Source organism: Haemorhous mexicanus, chromosome 8 (genome assembly GCF_027477595.1).
Source record: "Haemorhous mexicanus isolate bHaeMex1 chromosome 8, bHaeMex1.pri, whole genome shotgun sequence".
In the NCBI taxonomy this organism is placed as follows: domain Eukaryota; kingdom Metazoa; phylum Chordata; class Aves; order Passeriformes; family Fringillidae; genus Haemorhous; species Haemorhous mexicanus.
The window spans coordinates 1,996,466-2,024,045 of NC_082348.1; the positions used below are offsets into that span (position 1 = coordinate 1,996,466).

Here is a 27,580-nt window from a genome sequence, read left to right on the forward strand (position 1 = left end):
ATGGAGAGGTGGTAGAGATGATGAAATTATTTATTAAAAAGATTTAAAACTCTGCTGTGTTCATTCCCCTGTCACCCAAATCTTTTAACTAGTGCCCCTGGATCCCTTTCCAGTGTCCAAAGCCAGGTTGGACAGGGCTTGGAGCACCCTGGGACAGTGGAAGGAGTCTCTGCCCATGGCAGAGGTGGAATGGGGTGAGCTTTAAGGTCCCTTCCAACCCAAACCAGTCTGGGTTTTGATCATTTTGTGAATGACTTCGCACAGGTTCAAAGGAAAGCTGAAATCCAGAGCGTGGACTCAGCCTACTTTGGAGTGTGGTTCCACTCAGTGGGAATCTGGGAATCTCCTGAGCTGGAAGGGACCCACAGGATCATGGATCCAGCTCCTGGCCCTGCACAGACATCCCAAAACCCCACCCTGGGCACCCCTGGCAGTGCTGTCCAAACCCTCCTGGAGCTCTTGGGAATGTGCCATTCCCTGGGGAGCCTGGGCCGTGCCAGCACCCTCTGGGGGAAGAGTCTTTCCCTGACACCCACCCTAAACAGCTCCAGCCATTCCCTCAGTCCTATCCCTGTCACAGGGAGCTGTCACTGCTGCTCGGAGTGCCCTGTCCCGTGTCACACCAGGCCCACACGGCAGAGTTCAGTTCAGTTTTATTTTCCACTGTAACGGATTTCGAATGATACATCATGCAGTCTGCCAGTGTATCCATCCATCTCCGACAGAACTTCAGCACGAAGATAAAAGACTTCTCTCCACGGGCTGGGGGGGGAGGAGGGTTCAGGTCTGCTATCAAGGGTTTAATACAGTTCAGCATCATTTGATGCAATGGCAAAAAAAAAAAAAAAATTTCCCCTTGTTACCAGTAAAACGTGTCCACCATTTATTTCTTTTTTTTTCTTTTGTTTTTCTCTTTTTTTTTTCTCCTAAATTGAACACTACTGTAAAGATACATAGAGCCCAGAGAATACACATCTGCAGTACACGTTACACACTTTACAAACTAGACAGGGATAAATCTACAGAGTGCCTCAGCCCGTGGCTCCATCCCGCACAGCGGATGGCGCCGCTGCCCGGCGCGGCTCCTGCAGGCACCCGCAGGACTCGAGTCAAAGCAAGGGGAGATTCAGATTATCCTGCCCGTCTGTTTCCCTCTTTTTTCCCCTGTGAAGGAGTACTTCAGTCATGGTTAGGTGAGGTATTTCTCCTCCAGCAAGGGGGATCTGATGAGCCCTTTTCTTTCGGACCTTCATCGCCATTATTTAAACAGTTCTTGGAATAAAACCGTGTTCTAATTAAAATTCTTGATTTCGTTTATTTTCAAGCCTTAGGGCAGGGTTAGATGGGATTTTGGGAAGGAATGCTGTGAGGGTGGCAGGCCCTGGCACAGGGTGCCCAGAGCAGCTGTGGCTGCCCCTGGATCCCTGGGAGTGTCCAAGGCCAGGCTGGACATTGGAGCAGCCTGGGATAGTGGAAAGTGTTCCTGCCATGGCAGGGAGTGGAATCAGCTGATCTTTAAAATCCCTTCCAACCAAACCATGCCATGATCCTATAATTTATAAAGATTTCAGACAAATGTGCATCTCAGTCCATTAGGCTTTATAAAGTGAATTTGAAAAGCTACTCAAGGCTCTGTGGGCAGGAATTGTTGTAGCAAAATATTTTTGGTGACTTGTTTTTAAGTTTTCAGCATCTTCAGGATAATCGAACTCTCACCCTTGTTGAGTTTAATACAAAACTTAAAAATGCATCAGCCAAGGTCTTTCCAAGCTTAAAACTTTCCTTGCTTTCCAGAAAACAAGTCGATGAAACGTGAACTCAAGGACAAACACAAGATATTTGAACATATCAATAAGAGAAGCTCAAGTGAGCCAGAAATACTTTTCAATTACTAGCAAAAAGAACAATATGCACTTTAGTTCCATCTGAAATCCGTTTTCCATTTGGGAATGGTATTTCCACCCCAATTTGTCCCATGCATGACATTTTTGGATGTGAAATTTCATTTGCGCTGTACAAACCACAACTTTAAAAATGAGCCTGGAATAAATAGAACACAACACTCAAAGAGCAAAGAAAGAAAGATGGGCTCAGGAAACAGCAAGAGACAGGTTCTGCTCTCTGCAGAGCAGATGTGTGGTTTTCCTTTCCAGATATAAAATGTGAAAGCCTTAGAAATGGTACAAAAGTTGAATATACAACACGCAGTACAAACTGAAGTTGCCTAATTAAAATAGGCTTCAAAAATAAAAATTGATACAAGCAGAGTATGTTCAACTGAGAATTTGTAATTTCCAACTATTAAATATCTCAGGTATTTAATTTTGAGGATTTTAGCCTAAGGCATCTTTGGGGCATTGCTGAAAGTCCTCCTGCAGTGTTGGTGTAAAAGAGAACTTGGAGAAACTTCATCGTTTTGCTGCTGGTGGCACTGACTGGCTGATCAGCACCAGCATGAGGAAGAGATGTCCAAGTTCACTTCTCCCTCAAGCTGCAGGGAGCTGGCAGAACTGTCCCCAGAAAATTCCTGGAGATGCCTTGAGGAATCCAGACCTTTTTGTGGTCATGAATGCTGCATTTACAATAGAATTCCGTACCAAACTCTGAGAGACACAACAAAAAGTTTGCCTACAGTACAAAAATCGTTGCCAGCAAATAAGCTTGGGATCTTTTCCTAGAACCAAAACAAGGATTATTAATTCATAGTAGAAAGCTCAGCTCTCACCAGCTGGTAAGATAGCACAGAGTAGTTCTGAGTTAGTGATTTTATTAAAGATTGCATATGGCAAGTTCACAGTTCATTCTTCTGGCAGTGCACATGCACGTAACGAAAGAAAATATAAAACTTTGGAAAATACAAAATAAATTAAATACATGCAAATCTGCAACTTCGTTAAATATGTTTAGCAAAATGCTTCCCCAAAATAGTGCAACATTAAAAAAAAAACAAACAAAAACAAAAAAACCCAAAAAACAGTTAAATTAAGTTCAACTTGCTTTGCAACACCCTAATTTCAGTAGAAAAAAAATATCTAAAGTCAACTCACAATCTTCCAAAACGCTCTATGGAACTGAAGAGTTCTACACCTACACATTCAGAAATTAAAAAAATCCCAGTCAATCTCAAATGAAAGAAGAGGAAACGTCTGCAAAAGAAGACCAGAGAGCTACTCTCGGCCGGAGCCTTCCTGGAATTCCAGCTTCCCGGAGCCTTCCTGGAATCCCGGCTTCCTGGAGTCCCACCTGCCCCAGGAGATGGGGAGGGAGGGAGGGAGGAGGAGGAGGAGGAGGAGGAGGAGGAGGAGGAGGAGGAGGAGGAGGAGGAGGAGTAGCACCTCCTGCCTGCCAGCAGAACCTTCCCAGAGCAATTCCAGTGCCCCCTTGCTGGGAAGATGGAAATTTGCTGTCTGACAGATCCAGGGAAGGCTTTCCCTTCCCTCTGGACCTTCCACAGGATGAGAGGATATAGTGGCTTAAAAAGACATTCCCTTCCCCTTGAAATGTGCTCCTCACATCTCAGAAAAAAAATTCCCAAATTTGGTCTGCAAACAACAGCTCGAGTGTACAACTCTCACCTCCTTCAGGATTTTTTTAAAGGAAGGGTTTGGGAGATTTTATTTTCTTTGTTCTGGTAGGGGACTGTTCCCTCTGGGATCTGAACTCTGGTGTGAACAGATCAGGGCTTGTCTGGGGAAAGGGGGAGGGGGGAGATGCTTGTCAGATTTTCCAAGGCAAGATTTCCACAGCACTCTGAAATCCTTCAAAAATTCCTAGGGAACAACTCTTACAAACACGTGGCTAAGCCATCCCACTCCAGGAAAACCCACCACTGTAGGGAGAACTACAAGGGAATAGGAGCTTAATTTTGAAACAGGTCACACAGATAAATTCATGGAACTACCAAACTTCAAATCCTACATCTATACTAACAGATTTCTCTGCATCCCGTTTGTTCTTTACCAGGTACCGCAATAAAGGTTATTTTATACAGTCCAAAGATTATTATTTTTTTTTTTTAAATCAGGATATTACAAATGGTTCTTTGGGGAAATTTCCTTCTGAAAATGTTAAGCAGTAAAATTAAACCACATAGCAGCACATTTTCATCCCCTAAAAATATAAAATAATATGTATATTATACAGGAAATCAGTCATGACAGAGCACAATCACCTGCCTTTGATGGCACTTGGTCATTGAGTAAATAATTCCTTGATGCCAGAAGTCGGGAATTACCGATGCCAACGGAGGACTCGGGAGGAAAAAAACAAAAAGCATCACTCTGAGTGGAGAAGCCCCAACCTAAGCAGCGCCAAGGGGTCGTGGAATTCGGAGTGGCAGACTCCCTATGATCCTTACTGAGGTGGGAATGTTCCAGACACCGTACGAGGATCTGGAGGAGCTGAGCTGGACACTTCTGTACACGTGGAGATCCTACGAAGCTCGGAGTACCTGGAGCGGGGCGTCGCCGGCGGCCGTGGGAAGCGCGGGATGGACGGGACGTGGACCCGGGTGGAGAGGGGCAAAAAAGAAACTAATGTGACTTAATGACAGTCCTTAACATGCTAAGTGGAACTGACCTGCCAGAGAGAGCGAGAAAAGGAAGGGAAATTAGCGGGTTTGGGGGATTGGAAAGCAGAGCAGCCAAACGGGACGGGCAGCAAACAAAGAACTGCAGTCACGTTTAAAAAACGATGGAATTTGGGTCCCACAAAATGAGCCAGTTCTCCTGATGGAATTCGCTGTCTGCTGCCTGCAGCCTGGAATTATGCCTCACCCAAACACTGTGGGAAATGGATCTGTAGAAAATTCTCAGCAAGTATTACAATTCACACCAGCACAATCAAAACCCAACTATTTCCTAATTGCAATACACTAGAAACATTTCTTGGCCTATCAGCTTTTACCACACCATGCTACAAACACCTTAAAGCCAATCATCTAAAATTACCCCTCATGAGTCCTAATACAATACAGCTTTCATAGTTCTATTTCTCCAAAGTATCTAATCTTTTCTACAAAACTATCCTTTGAAACTTATTTCTAGTTCCATTTCTCTCTCAACAATGTCTGTCCTATTCTGTGGTATTTCTAAATCAACATTTCTTATCTCAAAGTTTACATACAGATACATCCTGTGTGAACCTTCTATCGAGTTTTAAGAATTTTCTACAAATCCATTTCCCACAAACACCATCTAAAGGTCTAACTTCTTTTTCCCCCCCTTTTAATTTTCTGTTCCTTTCATGGGATTTTTCTCTTGGCTCATCGGATGTGCTGAAGAGCTGGTGTGTGTTTATCTCATGAAATATAGGGAGGGAAGTAACAGCAGCACAATTTGAAAATTATGAAATCAAAAGGATGAAAAAATAAAAATTCAAACCAATCCTTGTCTCCTGACAGAGATATTTTCCTGATATATATACACATGTATAAAATAAGTGTTTACAGAAATGCCTGAAATATTTTCTATATAATATCATGACAATATTATAAAAATATATTCTATAATTTTATAGATGCACATTAAACAAGCACATTTTATTAAAACCCACATTTCTTTCTCTTCCATCTGCTGGGTTAATCAATCATAGCCACTGACCAGTGTAACAGCACAAAGTGTCTTTTATCTTTATGGTGAATAATGAATGAACACAAGATCAATCTCTCCTCAGCAAATGTTGAAATAGGAACCTCCATTTCATTTCTCTGCTGTTAAATGACTATAAATGAGAGTTTTGTTCTAGTGCCAGCTGGGTAGAACTGCCCCACTCCAAAGCACTTTCTGCAGAGCCCAGGAACGTCTCAACAATAATCAGGAAATAATCTGGATGAAGTTCTCCCTGCGCTGGCAGCACCTTTACTAACACCCTCACTCAGACCCCTGGGTTTCCATGCAAGATCAGAATTCAGCTTACTCAGATACTCCCAATTTTGGCAGCCAAATAGTTGGAATTTGCCAATAAAATTCTTAACCAAAGGACCAAAACTGAGGAGAACTGACCTTCTCCAGTCACTTCCCAGCCTTCCTGGACTACACCTTCCACACTTATTTCTGGATATGAGCAGAAATCTAGAACACACTGTTGAAATGGTTTCATTCCAGCCTCTAGGGCTGCCATTTGGTTTCCTGATTTTTTCCTAATTCTTTTCCAGAAACCCCAAGTCCATAACTTTATCCAGTTTCTCCTGAGATCTTCCATCTTCTTTTTCTCCAGCCTCATTTTCCTTGGTGCTCCTCTGCAACCTGGCCTGAAGCTGCTCATCTCCACAGCCCTCAAATCTAAACCTCAGCATCTGAAATACCTGGTGAGTATTTTATGCCTCCTGATTGCTTTTCCTTGACTTCCACAGTCCTGCCTTGTTATTACAAACCCATCTGGTTTGAAGTGGGGTTATTTTATTAATATCTTTTATTAATCTACAGTTGTTCACTTGACAACTGTGGCCTGTTTGAGTCTGACTCTTCATTTCACTGCAGCTGGTAAATTAAAGGTGCATTTATTTGAGGCAGGTGGCAGCTTTTCCCCCTCAGAGTAGCTGTTACAGGAAATGTTTAGAAATCTTTGACAAGGCTCTGTACCCCACTCTTTGCCAGGTCACAGAGGTGGGAATGCGATGGAGCAGATGGACAGAGGCACCTCACTCCTGAGGTGGAAAAGCCAATTTCAGACCAGAATGGACAAAACCACTCAGCAAAGCCTTGCCCTAATTTATCCACAGAGGAAATATTTGTTGCTGGAAGCTCATGGCAAACACAATGAGCAGGAACAATCCCCCAGCACAATAACAGCTTGAGTGTGGCGTGATGGATGCTTGGCATGCAAGCCTGACATGAAACATTCCCAAAAAAAAGCTAAAAACACCCAAGAATGCCTCGAGGAGACCACAGACCATGAAGAGAGTTGTGCGACAGAATTAATCCTCAAGGAAGGCAAAAAGCCAGACTTGGAGGGACAAGTTTGCTGTCCCCAGGCTGCTTTTCACAGCCACTCACTGCCATCCAGCTCTTGGCATGTCTGTGGCATAAAGTGATCGTCTAAAACAATGCAGATTTAAAACCTCTCCAATAAGCATTTATTTATATTATAATATATATATTATATTTATAAAATCTCTCCAATGAGCATTTAAAGAAAGAAATGGCAGGATGGAGTCCATGGAACAGTGTCCTGGGAATATGCTGCTCATCTTTTGCTTAGGAGAAACTCTCAAGCCCTGGCAATTAAAGTAAAATATTTAGGTTTTTTGTTTTGTTTTTTTTTCCATGAAGAGAACTAAGAGTGCAAAGTGTGCCCAATGATGACACTCAAATTTGAATATGTCTCTTGCTGCCACTGAAAGCTGCTCTACCCCTATCCCAGGCTGGGATACCCCAACATGGAAACACATCCATGGTACAGAAAGCAGAAGTTGATGCTGGCAGAAGGAACCTCTGGATCTGTATTTTTACTACAAGAGTTTCATACCTCTGTTTGTGAATTTCAGTCCAGATTTACCAGAGCAGTTTTTAAAAAAACTTTAAAGTGCTAAGTCATTAAAATAAAACCTCTCCTCAGCAGCTGGCAAAGCCACTTAACAGGCACTCAATTAATGAGTATTGTAATTATCAACAAACAACTACTAAAAATAGAAAAAAAATTACTGTGGGTCTCCTAAAAGCAAGATGAAATGTAAGGGAACTGAGTGATCAGTGGGAGAAGAGGTGAGTAAGTTACTCTGGCCTTACCTCTCGTTTATTTGGTGTTGTGGTAGTAGCTGGAGTTGGACATCCCTCCCCCTCGGATGGCGTGGACGGCCGTCGGAGAAGACGCAGGGTAGTGACCAGGGCGGATGGGCTTGGCTGCACAGGGGAAGGAGGGACCAAACAGGACATTTTACCTTTCCCATTTTAGCTTCCCACCTCCCCTTCTCCTCCAAGGGAAACCCCATTGCTTCCCAACTCAGTGGTTTCTGATCCAGCTGTGCAGAACACAGCACTCCCTGCTTTGGCCAACAACAAATACACCCGTTTTCCTGCTGGCAGATCCTTTTTCCTGCTGGCAGATCCTTTTTCCTGCTGGCAGAGCCCTTCCACCTTCCCATGCATTGGATCTACAAAGATTCTGGACTGTCCAACAACACAGGGAAGTCACTTGGTGGGCAGTGAGGCAATTTTTATGTCCAATTTACACCATTCCAGAAGATGTCAAGACAAAGCTTGGATGGCTCCCTACAAGAGGAAGCATTCAGGAGGTGACACTTTGTGCTGTGTGGTTCTCCCTCGGGATTTAATACCCCAATATTGTCATCTCCATCTAAATTATTATCCTTTTTAATCCCAACAAATCATTCCAAGAATTGCCCCATTCCTCTGTTGTGTGCACACATTGCATTGTGCCTTGGAGATATATCAATATCTGAAGTACAAAGGAAGATTTTTTTGGAATTGAATCACATGGAGGAGTAATCAGGGGGAAAAAAGAGAAATGGACAAGGTCCAGAAAGGCAAGGAAAGAATGAAAGCAGAAAGGGAGCATGTAGGGGGAGGAGGAGGAAGAAAGTGAGCGACTAATTTAAGGAGACAAGTTTTCAGGTCACTAGAAGGGCACACAAGACCCATTATGCCCCTTTATTTACCCAGTGGAACACAGAGCCTCTTTAAACTCGAGGTGGGGCAAATTCCATGAAAAAAACCCGAGGCCTTTGAAGATTCCTGTGCAGCACAGGAGAAGCAGCCCCTATTTTTTTCTCCCTCCACTGAACCCCCAGCAACCAGCCCCAGCCTGAAGCACATGAGCAGCCCCTTTAGCTCCATGTCCTCACCAATTTGGGCAGAGTGTGCTCTCCGGGCCATGTTTTTGGCTCTCACGGCCTCCTTAATGCGATCCACCTCCTGCTGGTAGCGCTTGCGGTCGCGCATGGCGTTTTCCTTGGCCTCCTTCAGTGCACTCTCCAGGGCCTTAACTCTCTCTGCCGTAGCTCGAAGGCGTTTCTCCAGCTTAGGAAGCTCGCAACGAAGATCTGCATTATCACGTACCAGCTGCAGGGAAAGCCGTGCAAAGTTAAAGGAGGTAAAAAGAAAGGGGCGAAAATCTCCTCAGAGAAATGGCGGGAAAAGTCCCCTCACGGGGAAGGAGGAAATGCCACTGGTTGCTCTACACTCCTCATACACTAAAATTAAACAGATTTCTCCCAGAAATCAATGTGAAAACTTAGGTTAAAGAGAAATTTAGAATGTCCTGAGCTGGAATGGACCAACAAGGTCAAAAGAAAGTGGTAAAAACCACCTCAGAGAAATGGCGGGAAAAGTCCCCTCACAGGGAAGGAGGCAATGCCACTGGTTGCTCTACACTCCTCATATACTAAAACTAAACAGATTTCTCCCAGAAATTATTGTGAAAAGCTTAGTTTAAAGAGAAATTTAGAATGTCCTGAGCTGGAATGGACCAACAAGGTCAAAAGAAAGTGGTAAAAATCTCCTCAGAGAAATGGCAGGAAAAGTCCCCTCACAGAGTGAAAACGCCACCGTGCTCTCCATGTGTCATGTACTAAAATTAAACCAATGTATACCAAAAATTATTGTGAAAAGCTTAGGTTAAAGAGAAATTTAGAATGTCTTAATTGGAATGGATCCACAAGGTCAAAAGAAAGTGGCAAAAATCTCCTCAGAGAAATGGCGGGAAAAGTCCCCTCACGGGGAAGGAGGCAATGCCACTGGTTGCTCTACACTCTTCATATACTAAAAATTAAACAGATTTCTCCCAGAAATTATTGTGAAAAGCTTAGTTTAAAGAAAAATTTAGAATGTCCTGAGCTGGAATGGACCCAACAAGGTCAAAAGAAAGGGGCGAAAATCTCCTCAGAGAAATGGTGGGAAAAGTCCCCTCACAGAGAGAAAACACCACCATGCTCTGCATATGTCATGTACTAAAATTAAACAGGTTTATTCCAGAAATTTATGTAAAAATCCTAAGTTACATAGAAATTTAGAGTGTCCTGAGCTGGAATGGACCCACAAGGATCAAGTCCAGCTCCTTACCCCACACAGGGCACCCCAGCAATCCCACCCTGTGCCTGAGAGCATCGTCCAAGCTCAGTCTTACTCATAAAATTCACTTCTCTGGCTGAGGAGTGATATTCATTTTAACTGTTCAGAAAGAGCAAAGAAAAATAGAGTTTATTCCAGTCAACAAGATTCCACAGATCTGATCCTGAAAGATGAGGACTCCAAAACCAACCCTGATACTGCAGAGCACTTGACAGCCAGATGTGCTTCTCTACACATCCAAAACTGCAGCAGAAACTCTACAATTCCTCAGAACACAGAAATCTCCAGGATTTTGCAAGTCCTTGATCACCTCATTATTTTAAAATAATAATGGCTGAATACATCTCACAACAACACCAGGGATCACTTCCAAATTCATCACTTCTGATGTGTTCCCTACTCAGCCACATGGGAAAACTGGGAATTCACTAAGAAATCCCTTTTAGGCCTGTAGCTACAAATATAATGATTCTATGCAACTTTGAATTTGTGCACTTCCTCGGTTTAACATGAAGCTGAGCGAGGTCTATCAATTACACAAATCACATCTGACCTCCCACGCAGCAACAGCCACGAGAGGATTGGTTTTGAACAAACACAAAACTGATGCAAACGGGCAGAAAATCCAGCCCAATTTCTACTGAACAGATTACACCACTGCTGGAAGTCCACAGAAATCTGCTCCAAAGGAGTGACTCTCCCTCTTCTGGAGAGAAAAGTGGATTAACAATCACATTAATAATACAGCAAAGCAACAGCATGTCCTGACATTCACACAGGATGTGTGTTGTTTAACAATCAGAGCATTTTGCACCTGCTGGGCCAGGCTTAGTGCTGGAGAAAAACACAAACAAGCTAAAAAAACATTGTCACAATGTGCTTTTACTGCAAGTGCTGAACCCTTGTTGTGTGAAATAGTTATGATACAAGATCTAAGCAGGATGGTATCAAGTCCAATGTCACTTTTCTCTGCAAGTTTCCTACAAGATGTGGATTTCAAGTTGATTGTGAGTAAATACACGCTAATGAGAGCTATAAAAATCCATATTTGAAACCCAGCAGATGCATGAAACGAGTGCAAAAAAAAGGCAAAATGGTAAAAGAAGAACCACTCTGAACATGTCCCAGTTTCCACATTTAGAAAGTAGGTCTTGAAACCATCTGTTCCCTGTGAATCTGAAAACCCCAAACCTTAGCAGACACTTGTCACAGTCCAGCACTTCCTGCTCTTTGGGCACTTCCACAGGAGTAATTAAAGCAAATCTGGGAGTGTGGGTCACTAATACAGATCAGGAGAGTGCAGTGCACAGTGTTATGCCACTGCTCAAAAAAGAAATCAAAACAGCTTGAGTGCTTTGTGGTGTGATGCTGAACGGTGGGACACAGCTCCAGCATAGTGGGAGAGGGGATTTTAGAGAGAAATTCTTCCTGCAAGGGTGGGCAGGCCCTGGCACAGGGTGCCCAGAGCAGCTGGGGCTGTCCCTGGATCCCTGGAAGTGTCCAAGGCCAGGCTGGACAGGGCTTGGAGCAGCCTGGGACAGTGTGGGACATGGCAGCATGGGACTGGATGGGCTTTAATTCCAGATCTGGGATTGTATGAAACTGGAATTCCACAAAGGAGGGAGGACACATAAATGGACAGGCCCAGAAATTACCAACATCAGCACCTCAGGGAGGCACCAGCCCTTTAGCTGCACAGAAAACCCCAATTCCACTGTTTTCATTGAAAACCCTGCTGGTTGAGCCCACTCCAACCACCTCCAAGGTGCCTCTGAGCAGCTTCAGGCCAGGAGTCAAAGTGGGGATGCAGAAAACAGCTTTTTTTATATTTCCTAGTGGCAAAACAGATCTATTTTCACAGGAAAAAAAAATGTCCTTATCTACCACATTCCTAGAAGTACAGGGAGTGGGAAGATCAGCTCTAACTCCTGATCCCAAGGAGTTTGTTGGGTACCTTTTCCTCAGACAGGTTACCTTCCAACATTCCTCTTGTAAATATTCCAAAAGTGCAAGTTTTGATGGAGGGAGGGAAGGAGGGAAAGGAGGAGGAAGGACAGGAAGGATAGGAGGCAAAGGGGAGAGGAGGGAAGGAGAGAAAGGAAGGAAGGTGGAAAGGAGGAAAAAAGGAGGGAAAAAAGGAGGGGGAAAAAGGAGGGGGAAAAAGGAGGGGGAAAAAGGAGGGAAAAAAGGAGGGGAAAAAGGAGGGGAAAAAGGAGGGGAAAAAGGAGGGGAAAAAGGAGGGGAAAAAGGAGGGGAAAAAGGAGGGGAAAAAGGAGGGGAAAAAGGAGGGGAAAAAAGAGGGAAAAAAGAGGGAAAAAAGAGGGAAAAAAGAGGGAAAAGGAGCCTTTACCTGTTTGTGAACCTTTGTAAGTTGTTCCAGGTTGTTCTCAAGAAAGGAAATTTTCTGCTTCTGCGCAGCACTTCCACCTCCATCATCACTATCCAGTTCAACACTCTGCACACAAAATTGCAGCACTCAGCAAAGCCAGGCACAAACTCAAGGAGAAGCTCAGCTCTTTGGGAAATCTGAGCTCCCCAAAGGCAGAAAAGTCTTACAGAGCTCCAAATTTAGGAGAAATTATTTTAACTCTTTGTTTGGTTTTTAGGAATCACATTTCCCCTTACACAAAAAAAAAAAAAAAAAAAAAAATTATATTTACTGAACAAGTATGGGGGAATCCTGAATAGGAAAATCAAGTTATAAATAGTTATAGTTCAAATCAAGTCATAAATAATTTCTAAAGGTCATCATCTTTGAGAATTTTGTAGCTGAACTGCACTGGATAAGTTTATTTCCCTCACCCACCAACATTTTCCTTATCAAATTAGGACCAAATAAAAGCTGATAAACATCAGAACAGTTTTAATCTTGTTTCTCACTGCTACTAAAAAAGGCAATATCCCATTTTGTAAATGCATGCACTAAAGGCTTCCAGCAAATCACAAGAATGCTGCACATAAAGGAGAAGATTTGGGTTTAAAAGAGCAGAGTTTTACTTTTTTAACACGGGTGGTAAGATCCTGGACAAACAGCTTGCGCAGATTGTGAAGAGTCTGAAGCTCCCTTGCCTGGAATAAAAGTAATAAAACAATAATTTTTAGAAAAGCACAAATGACTAGGACATAGCAGATGCTCTGGTGTAAAAGTTCTCCTTGGATTTGAGTTGGTAAGAGGAGATAAGAACTCTGGATTTTCTCTCTAGGAGTCACTCTGGATGCCACAAAATAAACCCCAGCCAGCCCCAAAACCACGCTGAAAAGAACAATTTCTCCAAAATTGGTAAAAACAACATTTTTTAATGTTAATTTATGTAGTTCAAAGCTGTTTACTCAAAAATTAAAATATTTATCACCAGGGTATACAGATATAGGGGGAAAAGCTGAATAAAGTGTAATTAAGACCTACCACTGTTTCCTCCAGCCCTTTAAGGTCTTCTCTTGCTTGTTCCCTTTTATCATTAAGGAGTCTGGAAAGATCCCAACATGGAACACAAATCAATCACAAGAAACAGAGGAGAATCAACCAGCACCCCCCTGGAGCAGCACATCTGCAGTGGCAGCAAATTGCACATCTCTAATTACGCTTTTGATTGCCCCAAATATCCAATTTTATCACCTGGAAGGGCTAAGTCACCACCTCCATCTTTGTGTCCACACATGGGATTTTTCTCTTATTTCCAGGAAAGGCTTTTTACTCAAACATCTGATTTTAACCCCCCCCCAAAAATCAACAAACCCCACCAAAAATTACCAACTTCTTTCATGCTTGTTTTGCTGTGTATTAAGGAAGGAGAGATTTAAGACTTGCTGGGATATTTATAAAATCAAAACTGTAATGAACTCTTTTTGTAGTCGTCAAAGCCACTATTAAAAAGCTTGTGGTATAAAAATAGAGAGTAATTGGTAATTATTTGTTAGTAGCTCCTGCTGGCTTTGCTACTAAAATCATATTTTCAGTGTGAATATTCCAACACAAATCCCTCTCCCTAGCACGTTTTCCACACATGAAGATGTTCAGGGATACCAAACTGTGCACTTACATGAGCTTCTCCAGTTTCATTTCTCTTTCCTGGTCCTCAATTTTTAATTTATCATAATCAGCACTCAGCTTCTCCTGTTCCAGCTGCAGCTTCTGGTTCATGCTGGAAATGTGAAAGGAAAAGTCAGCCCAGCTCGGGAGGAAGGGAGGTAAATCTCCACAAACAAAATGGGATTGGGCAGAGGAAAAGGAAAGCTGTAACTCTCTACTGAAAAGCTCTGGAAGAAATGAAGCATAAAGAACCTGGAGGACATTATTTTAAAATATTGGAGGGCTAAATTCAGTGGTTTGCTTTGTTTGCCTTAAAGGAGGGCCCAAATTGTTGTTGGTATCTTTCTGCCTTGCTTCCTCATTTCCCTAGAATTAATCTTTGGCCATACACAATAAATATGACAAAATAACAACTAGATTTTAGAAAAAGAAGAACACAGGAGCAAAGCATAACAGAGTCACATTAGTGAGTGAGGAAAAAAATATAAAAATGTGTGAAAATGGGAGCTGTTGGAGTCACCCAGACTCTCAGAAGGTCTGGGGCAGGACTGTGAGAATCTCAGAACCTCCCTGGAGACGTGGTTCAGTGGTGCCTGAACTCGACGACCTTGAAGGATTTTCCAACCCAAATGATCCCATGATCCTTTAAAACCTGCCCTCCTCCAAGCTCCTCTCACCTCCCGACCTGCAGGTGCAACATCACCCTTTTTTATAAGCTCCCTATAATTTTATGGCCTTGTTAAAGCTCCCCAATAAAGAATTAGGCACTGTAATCCACCCTGCAAAATAATTACAGGGTTGGCTGCTGCGTGTAAGGGCAGAGCTTGCAAAGAGACATCCATCAAACCTAACCAACCCAAGCCCAAAGCATCCCAGGACAGAGGAGGGCTGGAGAGGGTGAACTTACTCCCTGATTTCATCGATTGTTTTCTGCTTCTCTTCGATCTCATCCCTCAGCCTGGACAGCTGCTTCTGGTGGGCTTCCCTGTGGCTCTCCATCTGCTGCTCCAGAGCCTTCTGCAAACACAGAGCTGGGAGTCAGAGCAGCCAGGGACACACAGCTCCCTCTTCCCAGCCTCTGGATTTGAGGGGGAACACCAAATCCATCCAGGAATCTGCCTGGCATTTTCTTCTGTCACCACTAAACTCTGGGCCTGCTAGTCCAACCTTTTCATTCAGTTTTTAGCAACAGATAAACAACAATTTTGACTAATTTTCTTGCAAAAAGTACCCCATGAAAACCCAGGGCTTGGCCACAAATGCCACTGATTTTACACCAATCCTCTTTTATTTCCCCTATTCATCCACCCAGGAAATACTTGTACAGCTCTACCTGTGACAGAAATAAAACCCAAACCTCTGAGAATTGTTTATCCACAGCCCTGCTATTGAAATTGGTTTTTAAATTTAAATTCTAGGAGTAAATATGCCTCAAGCAACAGGAAAATACTCAATTTATGTCTTTAGACTGCTAACACAAACTTGGCTTTTTTCCTTGGAGCTGTAAGGTACAACCACTTTAATCACAACTGCTTTAATCACTTTACAACTGCTTTCATCACTTAAAATTTTAACAATGGAGTGAAAAGTTCTGCAGCTGGCAAAGCTCTATCACCCTCCTTGTAAAACTGTATTTTTCCTTGTCTGCAGTGTGCAACCCCATCAGAACAACTCATTATTGCAAACATTTCCTGGCATTCCAAAGGAAAAATACCAGAAAATGGGTTTATATATTTTACTATTATTTCCAGGAGATAATCAGAATTCCAGCAGAACTTTGGGGAAGCAGCCTCTTTTAAAATCAAATTTACAAGTACCTAAATGATATTAACCCCAGCAGCCTCATTCACTACTGAGCAAATTGACTTCCAGCAGAGCTCCAGCAGCAAAATATTAGTGTAACACAGAGGTGAATCAATGTAATTTTTACCATGTGAACAGGAAGACGAAATTCCACCCCAATGAACAATCTCACCAAGAAATTCCTTCCAAATTTCCACTGTGCCAAGCTACCTTCATCTCCTCTGCATCCTGGAGTCGTGTCAGGTGCTCCTTCTCCTTGTCCTTGAAGCTGACTTCGTGCATCTTTTCTGTATAAAGGTGTAGACAGTTTTAATTTTAAATTTAAATTTTAGATTTTTCATTAAGTTTAATTTATTCCAGGGGATGGAATAGAGATTCTGTTCTAACAATGCAGGGGATGATAAAAAAATTTTTTAAAAATTAAAAAGTCTTGTCCCCACCTGCTGCTTCCCCAGAGAGGGAAAATCCCTTGTGCAGAAATCCAGGAAGATTTTAAGGCTGCAAGGTTATAAATTGATATAACCCAGGAGCTTAGCAAAGCTACAAGAGCTCCTTTTGATACCTACACATTTTCCACATTAAATTGGAAGCCTTGAAACTGAAGTCAGCTGGGAAAGACATAGCTTGTGCACATCTGAGGGAAGCAGCTTGCCTTGGAACAAGGCAGGGATGTTGCAGAGGGACAACTGAAACTTAGATAAATCCTTATTTACAGAAATCCAGAATTATACAGCATATTCAGCAAGACTGACTGGTGCTGTTTGGTAAAGGATCTGTGTGGGGTTTTTATAGTTTCTGACATGATTAAGACACAAAACTGAGTCTCCTAGGATGGCAGTGATGAGGCCCAGAGCGGTACCTTGAGCGCGTAACTTGGCCAGCTCCTCGTTGAGGGAGTCCTGGGACTCCTCCAGCTGCCTCCTCTTCTGCTCCATGTTCTGCATGTAGTCTGTCAGGGATTTGATCTTCGCCTCGTGCTTCAAGGACAAGGAACAGCGGTGAGACGGGAGAGCACAGCCCTGCCCTGGGACTCCAGGGACAGCTGGCCCGTGGAAGGGAGAGGAAACAGGGAATTTCCACATCCTGAGGGGATGGCTGGGAGAACTCAGAGCAGGATGGCTGGGAAGGAGCTGAGAGAGAGTCTATCCTATCCTATCCTATCCTATCCTATCCTATCCTATCCTATCCTATCCTATCCTATCCTATGATATAATATAATATAATATGATATAATATAATATGATTTGATATGATATAAAATGATATCATATCATATACTATCAATCATATACGATCATATATCATACTATACTATAATAAAATATAATAAAATGTAATGTAATATAATGTAATATAATCAAATATAATGTAATATAATGTAATATACTATAGTGTACTATAATGTAATGGATATGATATGATATATAATATAATATGATATCCTATGATATGAATATACTATAATATAATATGATTTATTATATACTATGATATGATATATGATATAATATGATATAATATAATATTATATACTAGAATAATGTAATGTGATATTATATTATATTATATTATATTATATTGCTGATATATTATAATATAATATAATATGATATATTATAATATAATATAATATATTATAATATAATATAATATGATATATTATGATATAATATAATATGATATAATATAATATAATATGATATAATATTATATAATATAATATAATATAATATAATATAATATAATATAATATAATATAATATAATATAATATAATATAATATAATATAATATGATATACTATGATATGAATATACTATAATATAATATACTATAATATAATGTAATATAATATAATATAATTATATTATATTATATTATATTATATTATATGATATACTATGATATGAATATACTATAATATAATGTAATATAATATAATATAATTATATTATATTATATTATATTATATTATATTATATTATATTATATTATATTACATGACATTATATTATAATATTGTATTATAGAATACTACAATGTACTATTGTATTATAATATATAACATTACAATATAATATGATATTATAATATATCAGCCTTCTGAAAGCTCCAAGCCAAATTCTCACCTCCCACCTCATCCCCAAACCCTCAGACCAGCCCAGCTGGGAGGGCCCCAGGGCCAGGAGCAGGCAGGAGCAGACCCACCTGGGAGATGAGGAGCTGGCAGGCTGCCAGCTCCCTCTCGCTGGCGTTCATCTTCCTGTTGGAGTCCATCTGGGCACTCTCCAGCTGCTTGCTCCTGTTCACCAGGGACTTTACCTCCGACTTCATCTTGCTGATGTAGAGCCTGGCCATGGTGAACTCCTCCTCGATCACGCCGTTCACATCTGCCAACTGAGCACACGGGGAGGGCCAGCCGCTCGCACCCAGAGCTGCTCCTGCTCTGGGAAGCAGCCTGCAGGCTGGCTCTGCGCTTTGGCATGGCTTCACAGGCCAGGGGCCATTTCAGAAAGAGAGTTTGGAGCAGGGGAGAAGAGCATAAGCTACTTCTGAAAACTTAAAACTCGGATTTGGAGGACAGAAATATCAGAATTGGGATCTTTTCACAAAGCAATGAGTGCTTATTACATTAAGGAGATACCTTCCTTCAGACTTTTTGATTTGATTTGTCCTTTTATCTTGTATATTTCATTTATCGTGGATATTTCACATTTGCGTGAAGGAATATCATATCCAGGCATTGGTATGGACATCAGGGAAAGGCTCTTCCCCCAGAGGGTGCTGGCACTGCCCAGGCTCCCCAGGGAATGGCACATTCCCAAGAGCTCCAGGAGGGTTTGGACAGCACTGCCAAGGGTGCCCAGGGTGGGGTTTTGGGGTGTCTGTGCAGGGCCAGGAGCTGGATCCATGATCCTGTGGGTCCCTTCCAGCTCAGGAGATTCCACTGGGGAGCTGTGCAGGTTCTCCCTGAGCAGTAACACAGCTCAACTTCATCTGCTTCCCCTTTTTTCCCAGCACTGCCAAGGGGAAGGGAACATGTGCTGCTTCTTCTCCCAGAAATCCTGAAAAATGATACTTCTTCCAAAATTTTCAGTCTGCTCTGAGATTAGACACACTTGGAAAAGATGCTAATTGCCAACAAATTTGAAATTACTCTCAAAAAGCTCCTCAGTCTGGCCTGATTTTCACTGGCAGCTGCCCCCTGAAGTGCTGACATCTCAGTTCCTACAAAAACTTGTACCAAACTGCCTCTGCCTCCATTTGCAGAATTTCCTCTCCCATCCCGGCTCCTGCGGCCACCAGAGGCTGCTGTGACATCTCCGAAGGCTGCAATCTGCAGCACCTCAGGGACAGCAGGGACTGTGTCCTCTGCAGCAGGACAGGCTGGAGCTCCTGCTGGCCTGAGAGAGCCTTGGCAGGAGGACAACAAAAAGTGAACTAAAAGTATGAAAAATGTACTGCAAGGAGTTTTCATACATCTCAAAAATGAATTTAGCCACTTTCAACCACTGCTATTTTTCATGGGGTTTTAAATAGACAAGGATGGCATTAACACCACCAAGGAGATTTCTCCAGGCCATGGAAAGTTTCCATTGCTGCCATCTAGCAATGACCATACAAATATTTTCTTTGAAATCATCATTTTGTTCTTCTACAAATGTGACAAAGTGAGCAGCCCCCTCCTCTACTGTATCCCCAAACCCCACAGAGCCACACAAAGGCAAACCTCAAAGCAGGGCTGACCAAAACGTGCACCAAGCTTCAGATCAAAAACTGGCCACCTCAGAAGTCAGTATTTGCATATTCTGAGAATTCTGAGTCATGCCAGCTAGGGAAGGAGTTGGGCTACGTGTGTATTGTTTGGGGGGAATCCAGACCTCCCATTAATCAGTTCAGCGACTCTCAGACGGGCTCTGGCCCCAAAAACTGAGCTGGGAATAACTGTGGGAGCTGTGAGCCCAGACACTGAGCCTCTCCTGATGCCTCAGGTTTAGCTTTTCTGTGTTCCAGGCTCTGTGCTGCTTCAGTGTGCAGCTCTGAGCTTCACACTCAGCGCTGCTGAGCTCTGTGCTCAGAGCAGGGAGACAAAACAATTCCTGCTCCAGCTGGGCACCAAGGACAAATGAGCCAAATCTCAGCCCAGGAGCACAAACCCCGTGGGCTGGAGAGAGAAAAACGAGCAGGGTGGGAGTGCCTGGGCTAAAGCTGGGCTGGGACAATGAACTGCAAGGTGCAAATGGAGCAGAGCTGATCCCAGGGAGAGACCCCGGGAGCGCTCGTGCATTATGGGGCCATTTTGGGTCATCCTGGGGGCAGCCCTGGCTGGGCTCTGGTGCTGCCCCAGGTGGATCCATGGAGGAGATCCTGGAATCAATCCCTGCTTTATTCTGGGACTCTGCCCAGCCTCTGCTCTGGGGCAGCCTGCACAAGGCATCACCCCCATTCCTGTGGGATCACCTCTGTCACAATCCCTGTCCTGCTTTGTCACCTGTCCCCTCCCTGGTTTTCCTGCAGCCTCAACACCTTGGCTCCCCTGCAGAGGAATGGAATTTTCTCATTCTTTTATGAGTTCCCAGTCCTCAAGGAGGGGATTTGTTATTCCTTTATTATTCCTATTCGTAATTCTGATATCTTGGGGTATTTACTGAGCTGGCCTCTTGATAAATCCCTGCTTTATTCTTTAGCTCTGTCTAGTCTCTGTTCTAGGGCAGCCTTCACAAGGCATCACTCCCAGCCAGACAAAGAGCTCTGCAGTGTCCTCCTGTGTGCTCAGCCAGGATTCACACAGAGTGTCCTGGGACAGGCACTGCTGGATCCACACATTCCACACCTGTGATGCTCCCAGGGCTGGAGCCAGCCTGGGAGAGCTGGGAATGTTCCCCTGGAGAAGGGAAGGCTCCAGGGAGAGCTCAGAGCCCCTGGCAGGGCCTGAAGGGGCTCCAGGAGAGCTGGAGAGGGACTGGGGACAAGGGCTGGAGGGACAGGACCCAGGGAATGGCTCCCACTGCCAGAGGGCAGGGATGGGTGGGAGATTGGGAACTGGGAATTCCTGGCTGGGCTGGGATTGCCAGAGCAGCTGGGGCTGCCCCTGGATCCCTGGCAGTGCCCAAGGCCAGGCTGGAGCAGCCTGGGATAGGGGAAGGTGTCCCTGTCCCAGGCAGGGGATTTGGAACCAGAAGAGCTTTAAGTCCCCTGCAAGGCGAGCCCCTGTGGGACTCCCTGCTTGGCTGGGGTGTCTCCCTGCAGGAGGAGCTGGGGCAGCCCAAAGCCCAAAGCCCAAAGCCTAAAGCACAAAGCCCAAAGCACAAAGCCCAAAGCCCAAAGCCCAAAGCACAAAGCCCAAAGCACAAAGCCCAAACACAAAGCCCAAAGGCCAAAGCACAAAGGCCACGCACGGTTTTCACGTCGTTGGTGCCGATGATTCCGCCGATCTCCCCCAGGTCCTTCAGCAGCAGGTTCAGGATTTCCGTGGCTCTCTTCTTCTGGTGGTTGCTGAGCTCCTGCAACTGGCCCAGCTCCCTCTGGGTCGCTGTCAGGGCACTCTGGAAAGGTTTGAGAACAAGAATTACCCTCCCCTCTGCAGGCTGGGCAGTTTTCATGGGGTGTTTTCCTCATGCCTGCTGGCACAATGTAGTGACACATCCAGTTCCACCTTGGCATAATCCACTTTCACAACTCCCTTGCCACCAAAGGCTACTTTAGATCTATTAAATGTAGCAAATCCGCTAAGAATCTGATTTGCATAATACATCAAAGGAGGTTAATCGCAGGGAAATAGGTAGAGAGGGATAGAAAATTCAATTTTTTCCAATGGATTTCGTGGTAATCTGGTTTACTGGGGGAGATAACAAAGTCTTTAATGAAACAGATCTGTTAACAACGGCTCCTTAAGTCGGTGTAATGAATTAAGGGAAAAGGGTGCTTTAAGCTACTAAACCAATCTTGATTTTCCTCAGATCCCATTTTTTGCTTAAGATCAGGACACATCAGAGCTGAAAAAGCCGATTAATTTTTTTTCCTGCTTCCTTCCTTGAGATCCCCTGGCTCCCTGCAAAATCCCAGCTCCGCAGCACAGAGTCCAGAAAACCACAAAACGCTGCCATTTGCACGAGGCAGATTTTCACAGCTCTCTTGGCAAAATACAGCTTTTAAATATCCAAAACACAGGATGGCCACTTCTCACATCCAGTCCCTTGCTGCAAGAGCCACAATCTGCCACCACCTTCCACAGAGCAGCTTCTGAATCCCCTTAATTTCGTTGTTTAATGGAGACAGGGAAGAGAGGGTGGCACCAGCAGGTTTTTGGGAAGCCCCTTGGGAATGCTTAGGGAGCAAGGAGAGAACCAGGAGGGTGAACAAGCTGCTCTTACACTTTTCTGTGCCAGCTCATCTGCCAGCTGCTCGTTGGTCCTGGTTTTGTCCTCCACTTCCTGGGATTTCTGGTCATAATTGACAGCCAGCTCTTCCAGGGCTTGGAGCACCTCCTTCACTTCATCCTTGGCCGCCTCGTTCTCGATCTGGAGTCGAGTCAGCTCCTCCTGGATCTTCTCATAATCCCTCCTGGTGGAGGCCAAAAGCTGGGGAGGAATAGCACAGCAGCAGTGAGTGACCCCGAAACTCCTTCAAAAGGCAGTATTGAAAAGGAGAAATACAGGCAAAGAGGGGGAAAAAAGAGTGAGCACAAATCGTGAGAAATCCTGAAAACAGCAGCAGTTCCAGCATAAAAGCGTTTGAAGGAAGCACAAAAAAAAGCTCTGAACTTCAACGAGAAAAATCTTCATCAAATCCTATTAGGACCCAAGACTGAGGCACAGAAACTGACTTTGAGCAGTATCAGAGCTCCAAAGACATTTTCTGCCCTCAATCCAGTGCTGCAGCTCAGAGCAAAAAAAAAAAAAAAAAATCCCACCAAGTCAAATGTTTCACCAGAGGCTCAGGGCTCAGAGCTGAGCTGGGGGAAAGGGCTCTCTGAGGCAGCCTCAAAGACCTCGTGGCTTCACAGAAATATTCTGATAAGCAAACCTAAGATGATTATTCTCAGTTCTCATCTGAAGGATGATGCTGAGGACAGATTAGCTGCTCCTGTTTGCTGAGGGAAAATATTCATCTCAGAAGAAAATACTGACTTCACACACGCACTTTAGGGAGTGTTTCCAAGCTGGGAAAACTTCAATTTACTGTTTGCTTCCTGCTGAGGTTTCAGTGGTTGTGGGAGGTCGCTGTCCCTTGCCCTTGCAGCAACACTCTGTGAGATGTTCAAGCTTTGAAAATTCAGCTGTGCTGTCCTCAGCACAAGCCCAGCCCCACCAGCAGCCCTGCACTGCAGGATGATGTGAAAATAAATAAAAGGGACGCCTAACATTTATTGCTAATACTGCACTTTCAAGAATAATAACAAAACCAGGGCTTGACATGGCATGAAAACATCAGATAGGGAATTAGAACAGATAAAAGCAGTGCAGGAGATGTGGGAGGGCCTCCTGCTCATCCCAACAGCAAAGTTGGGGCATTCATTCACGGAATTTACTCCTTCCCAGGAAATATGGGTTATGGATTGGTATAATATTGCAGACAGTGCAATAAAACCTTCCCTGCTGAAGTGTTTAGGGTGGATTTCTCCTGATCTGCCCACCCAGCAGCTGAGTGAGACCCCCAGCAAAAAAAAACCCACTTCTGTCAAGCAGACCACCCAAAAAGCAGAATGTCCCAGAAGAAATGGCTTTTGCTTTTTTTTTTTTTTTGGCTCAGAGTGCCTGTAGAAAATAGGAAAGCAGGCAGGCAGCTCTGGAGGCTGGCACGTGCCCAGAGAGGACTCAGATGCAAGGGAAATTTATCTCCCTGGTAATGCTGCAGCCTCAGAAGTGCACTCACGTTATGGAAAAAGCCATTGGATTGCCAGAGCCAGATGGCATGTAAATATTTTAACAACAAAATAGCTTCAAATCATCTTCCTGCTAAACACAGATGGAGCTATTATTTACATTTACTTCAGGAATTTTCTGTGTGGCTTCAAGGAGTGGTGAGCGTCACCTGCAGCATAAACAAGGAGATTCTGGCTGATATGGTGTGGAAAAATGGAGCAAGCTTTCCAAAAACCACCAAAAAGCCATCATAAAGAGGAGCTGTAAATCAGGAAAAAGGCCCAGGGCTGCAGCACTCCATGGATCTGTTCCACCTGGGCATGGAATACCCAGAATCCCCCCAAACACCCACCTGAAGCAGCAGCCAGAGGTGAAAAGGCACCAAAAAGCCCCAAAATCAGCCTCATCTGCAGCAGGTTTATAATTAACCTGCTGCCTTAATCAAGCAGAACTAAGGGCTGGTTAATTAGGGGGAGCAGAGTGAGGCAGCTGCTGGTGGATCAGTGAGCTCATCACCTCTCCAGGGACAGCTGATGTGGGGAAAACCACCTTGAATAATAAAATATCACCTTTGAATAACGAAATAGCACCTCTGAATAATAATATCGCCTTTGAATAATAAAATATCACCTTTGAATAACAAAATATCACCTTTGAATAATAAAATATCACCTTCTCCTTCCAAGGTAAGGGCTGCTCAAGAGCTGGGACCAGGCAGAAAAAGGCTCTGGACAGCACCAGGTGCAGAGATTTTGGGATTTAGCAAAGCTGGACTAGGAATGTGCAAAAAAAAAGGGGGAAATGGGCACAGAAAAGCTGATTGATCTTCCAGAGGTGGCACTGGAACAGGAGGTGAGGAATAATTCTGCTCCCAAGCAGGAGGGATGAACATCACCCCAAAACAAAGGCACAGGTGTGGGGGAAATTCAGCCTCAGGGGAGAAAAGGGGTGTGAAAAAGATGGGAGAAGTGAGGTGACACAAATAAACTCCTAATAGACATCAGGAAATAAATTATTATAATAAAATACCATAATACAACAATATATTCTTGTATCATAACATACATTATTGTTATTATATAATAAAACTATTATATATTTTATATCATTTAAATTTATTATATCAGATAAATATAATAATGCAATTCAAGTGCATTATTATTATTATTATTATTAATTGCCCAGCACAGGGCAATCAAATCAAGCTGTGGCAAGACAATGAGGAGCTTCATCATAAATAAATTAAATTTAAAAATAAAATAAAATAAAAATAAAATAAAATAAAAACAAAGCTGGAGATTCCCCCAGCCAAGTCCCCAGAGGGGGCAGGTAAACCCTGAGTGATGAACACAAGTTCATAAATTGTTTTTTTCTCTAATAACACCTTGGAAACCCTTCCTGAGGGCCTGGATACACAACAAAAGCCATCCCTGAGAAATATCACAGCAACATTTGGGGAATTTGGTGTCACTGCCTCATTTTGCATCCTCAGAACTGCTCACGGAAGGGAATGGCTTGGCTGAGTTTACTGCTCAGGTTCTCCATCCCAAACCCAAGAAAAATTCATTTTAGGGACAGAAACAGTGCAATCAAATGCTTGAATGAGCAATCCAAGATTTCACAGCAAATCTGGGGCAGCAGGGTTTTCCATCTCACAGATTGCTGTCTCCAATGGCCAAAATAATGATAATTAGTGATTGCATCTCAGGAAATCTCTGACTGCCTGTAGTCCATCGTGCCTGCACACCTGAATGGGCACAGACACATCAAAAATCACATTTGGAGTGAAAAGTCCTGGCCCCACTCCTACCTTGGACCTCCAGCATCACTTCCCAGCAGGAGGGATTGTTATTTCAAGGACTTTTATCAAGGCTTAATGAGAATATGATGAAATTTCAGGTTGAAGCCTGGCTGACACCTTTTCCACTTGAATTTTAGCCAGTTCACGTGAACAGCTGGGACAGAATCATTAAACAAGGGGCTCAGGAGCAAAATGTAAAGGCATTTTTAGGCTGGTTTATTTATTTTAGTTCCTTACCTCCTCTTGATCCAACATTTGCTGCTTTAATTTTTCAGCCAGCTGGCTCTGCTGGTTGATTTCATCATCCTGCAATGAAACAGGGGTGGAGATTTTTAATTTCTTTTCACAGCTCTCGTTTGATCACTTTTTATTTCCTATTTCTAGGAAAGAAAGGGGAATAAAACTTTGTGCATGATTGAGTGGTATGAGGGGGGATAAAACCAAATACACATAAATAAATGTACATAAATACACCATAAAAAATAAATAAATATACACAGAGCTCTGCAGTAAAAGCTGTCAGGACTGGTACAAATGGTGATATTTTGGGGTTTGGATCCCTGTGTTTGGGATCAAATATCTTTTCTCATTTCCTACAGTCCTGTGTCAAATTATGCTTAAGGAAAAACCCAAACCTGCTCCAGTTCCCTCCACAATAATTCACTGGGCTTTGCTGCTTTGGATGAGCAAAGTGAAACAATGGCTGAATTTTTTTTTTCCTTTTCCTGATCAATATGGAAAAGCTGGAGAGTGCAATCAGAGAAAAGCTGTCATTTCTTACAGAAAACTGCTCTTTTCAGCAGTGCCACCAGACTGTGCAGGGAGACCAAAATTCAGGTTTAAACACAATCCCTCTGTGCCCACAAACAGCCCAACCTCAGTATGAACAGGCAGGGACACACTGGGCTTTTTGCTGCCATTTTCCTGCTAATTACAAGTGAATTCTAAAATTGATTCATGATGAGAGCTGCCTTTTTTTTTTTTTTTTTTTTTTTTGCTGCTCTCATCCAGGGTGGTGAATGGGCTTTTTCTGGGCCTTTTTTTCCCCCACTTTTCATCTTCCCACAAGCCAAAGCTCTTAATGGCTGGAGAAGGGAATTGCTGAGAGCTTTAAGTGCCACTGATGTCCCTCCAGCTGTGCAAAGAAATAAACAAATAAATGAGCCTTTTGGGCTGTGCCTGCAGCTCCAACCACACAAACAAAAGGGGATGGGGTGTATTTCCCTTAAAATTCTAGGATTTTTTCCCTCTGGTGACTCCAAGATGACACCACAGTTTGCTGAGGGATTTTACACGAATCACTGAAGAAAAGGGAAAGCCTGGACTTGAAACTATCAGGAAACTGGGCTCTGATTTCCTGGAGAGTGCTCCCAAACACAACTATCAGGAAACTGGGCTCTGATTTCCTGGAGAGTGCTCCCAAACACAACTATCAGGAAACTGGGCTCTGATTTCCTGGAGAGTGCTCCCAAACACAACTATCAGGAAACTGGGCTCTGATTTCCTGGAGAGTGCTCCCAAGCACTGTCTGCACAGGGAAAGGGGTGCAGAGCTGACAGGATCTGCTTTTATGCAGTATTTGGAATATTCCAATGTTTTCCAGTTAGAAACAACAGGAACAGCAGCAAAAATACACAAATAGAAAAAAAATAGAGCAAAAAGACACAAATAGAAAAAAAAATAGAGCAAAAAGACACAAATAGAAGAAATAGAGCAAAAATACAAAAATCTTGGCAAGAATTGTCCATTCCCCCATGGGATCCAACATTCCCACTTGGAATCCAACATTCTCCCATGGGATCCAACATTCCCACCTGGAATCCAACATTGCCACCTAGAATCCAACATTCCCACCTGGAATCCAACATTCCCAGCAAGGATCCAACATTCCCCCCATGGAATCCAACATTCCCCCATGGAATCCAACATTCCCCCCTGGAATCCAACATTCCCCCATGGGATCCAACATTCCCCCATGGGATCCAACATTCCCACCTAGAATCCAACATTCCCACCTGGAATCCAACATTTCCACCTAGAATCCAACATTCCCC

The 27,580-nt window shown here is 43.4% G+C and overlaps 1 protein-coding gene across 1 annotated transcript in view; it reads right to left on the reverse strand.

Moving 5' to 3' along the window:
- Positions 1-641: 641 nt before the first annotated feature.
- The window catches only part of KIF5C (kinesin family member 5C), an 82,146-nt gene continuing 55,207 nt past the window's right edge, over positions 642-27,580 (reverse strand). Inside the window, exons 13-26 of the mRNA XM_059852504.1 lie at positions 25,764-25,832; positions 22,235-22,441; positions 21,260-21,406; positions 18,069-18,257; positions 16,721-16,838; positions 16,072-16,148; positions 14,966-15,075; positions 14,069-14,170; positions 13,435-13,495; positions 13,026-13,097; positions 12,379-12,483; positions 8,804-9,020; positions 7,728-7,841; positions 642-4,578 (exon numbers count right to left, since the gene is read on the reverse strand). Of these exons, the coding sequence (XP_059708487.1) occupies positions 7,735-7,841; positions 8,804-9,020; positions 12,379-12,483; positions 13,026-13,097; positions 13,435-13,495; positions 14,069-14,170; positions 14,966-15,075; positions 16,072-16,148; positions 16,721-16,838; positions 18,069-18,257; positions 21,260-21,406; positions 22,235-22,441; positions 25,764-25,832 (1,581 nt within the window). The 3' untranslated portion in view covers positions 642-4,578; positions 7,728-7,734. The remainder of the gene's footprint in view (positions 4,579-7,727; positions 7,842-8,803; positions 9,021-12,378; positions 12,484-13,025; positions 13,098-13,434; positions 13,496-14,068; positions 14,171-14,965; positions 15,076-16,071; positions 16,149-16,720; positions 16,839-18,068; positions 18,258-21,259; positions 21,407-22,234; positions 22,442-25,763; positions 25,833-27,580) is intronic.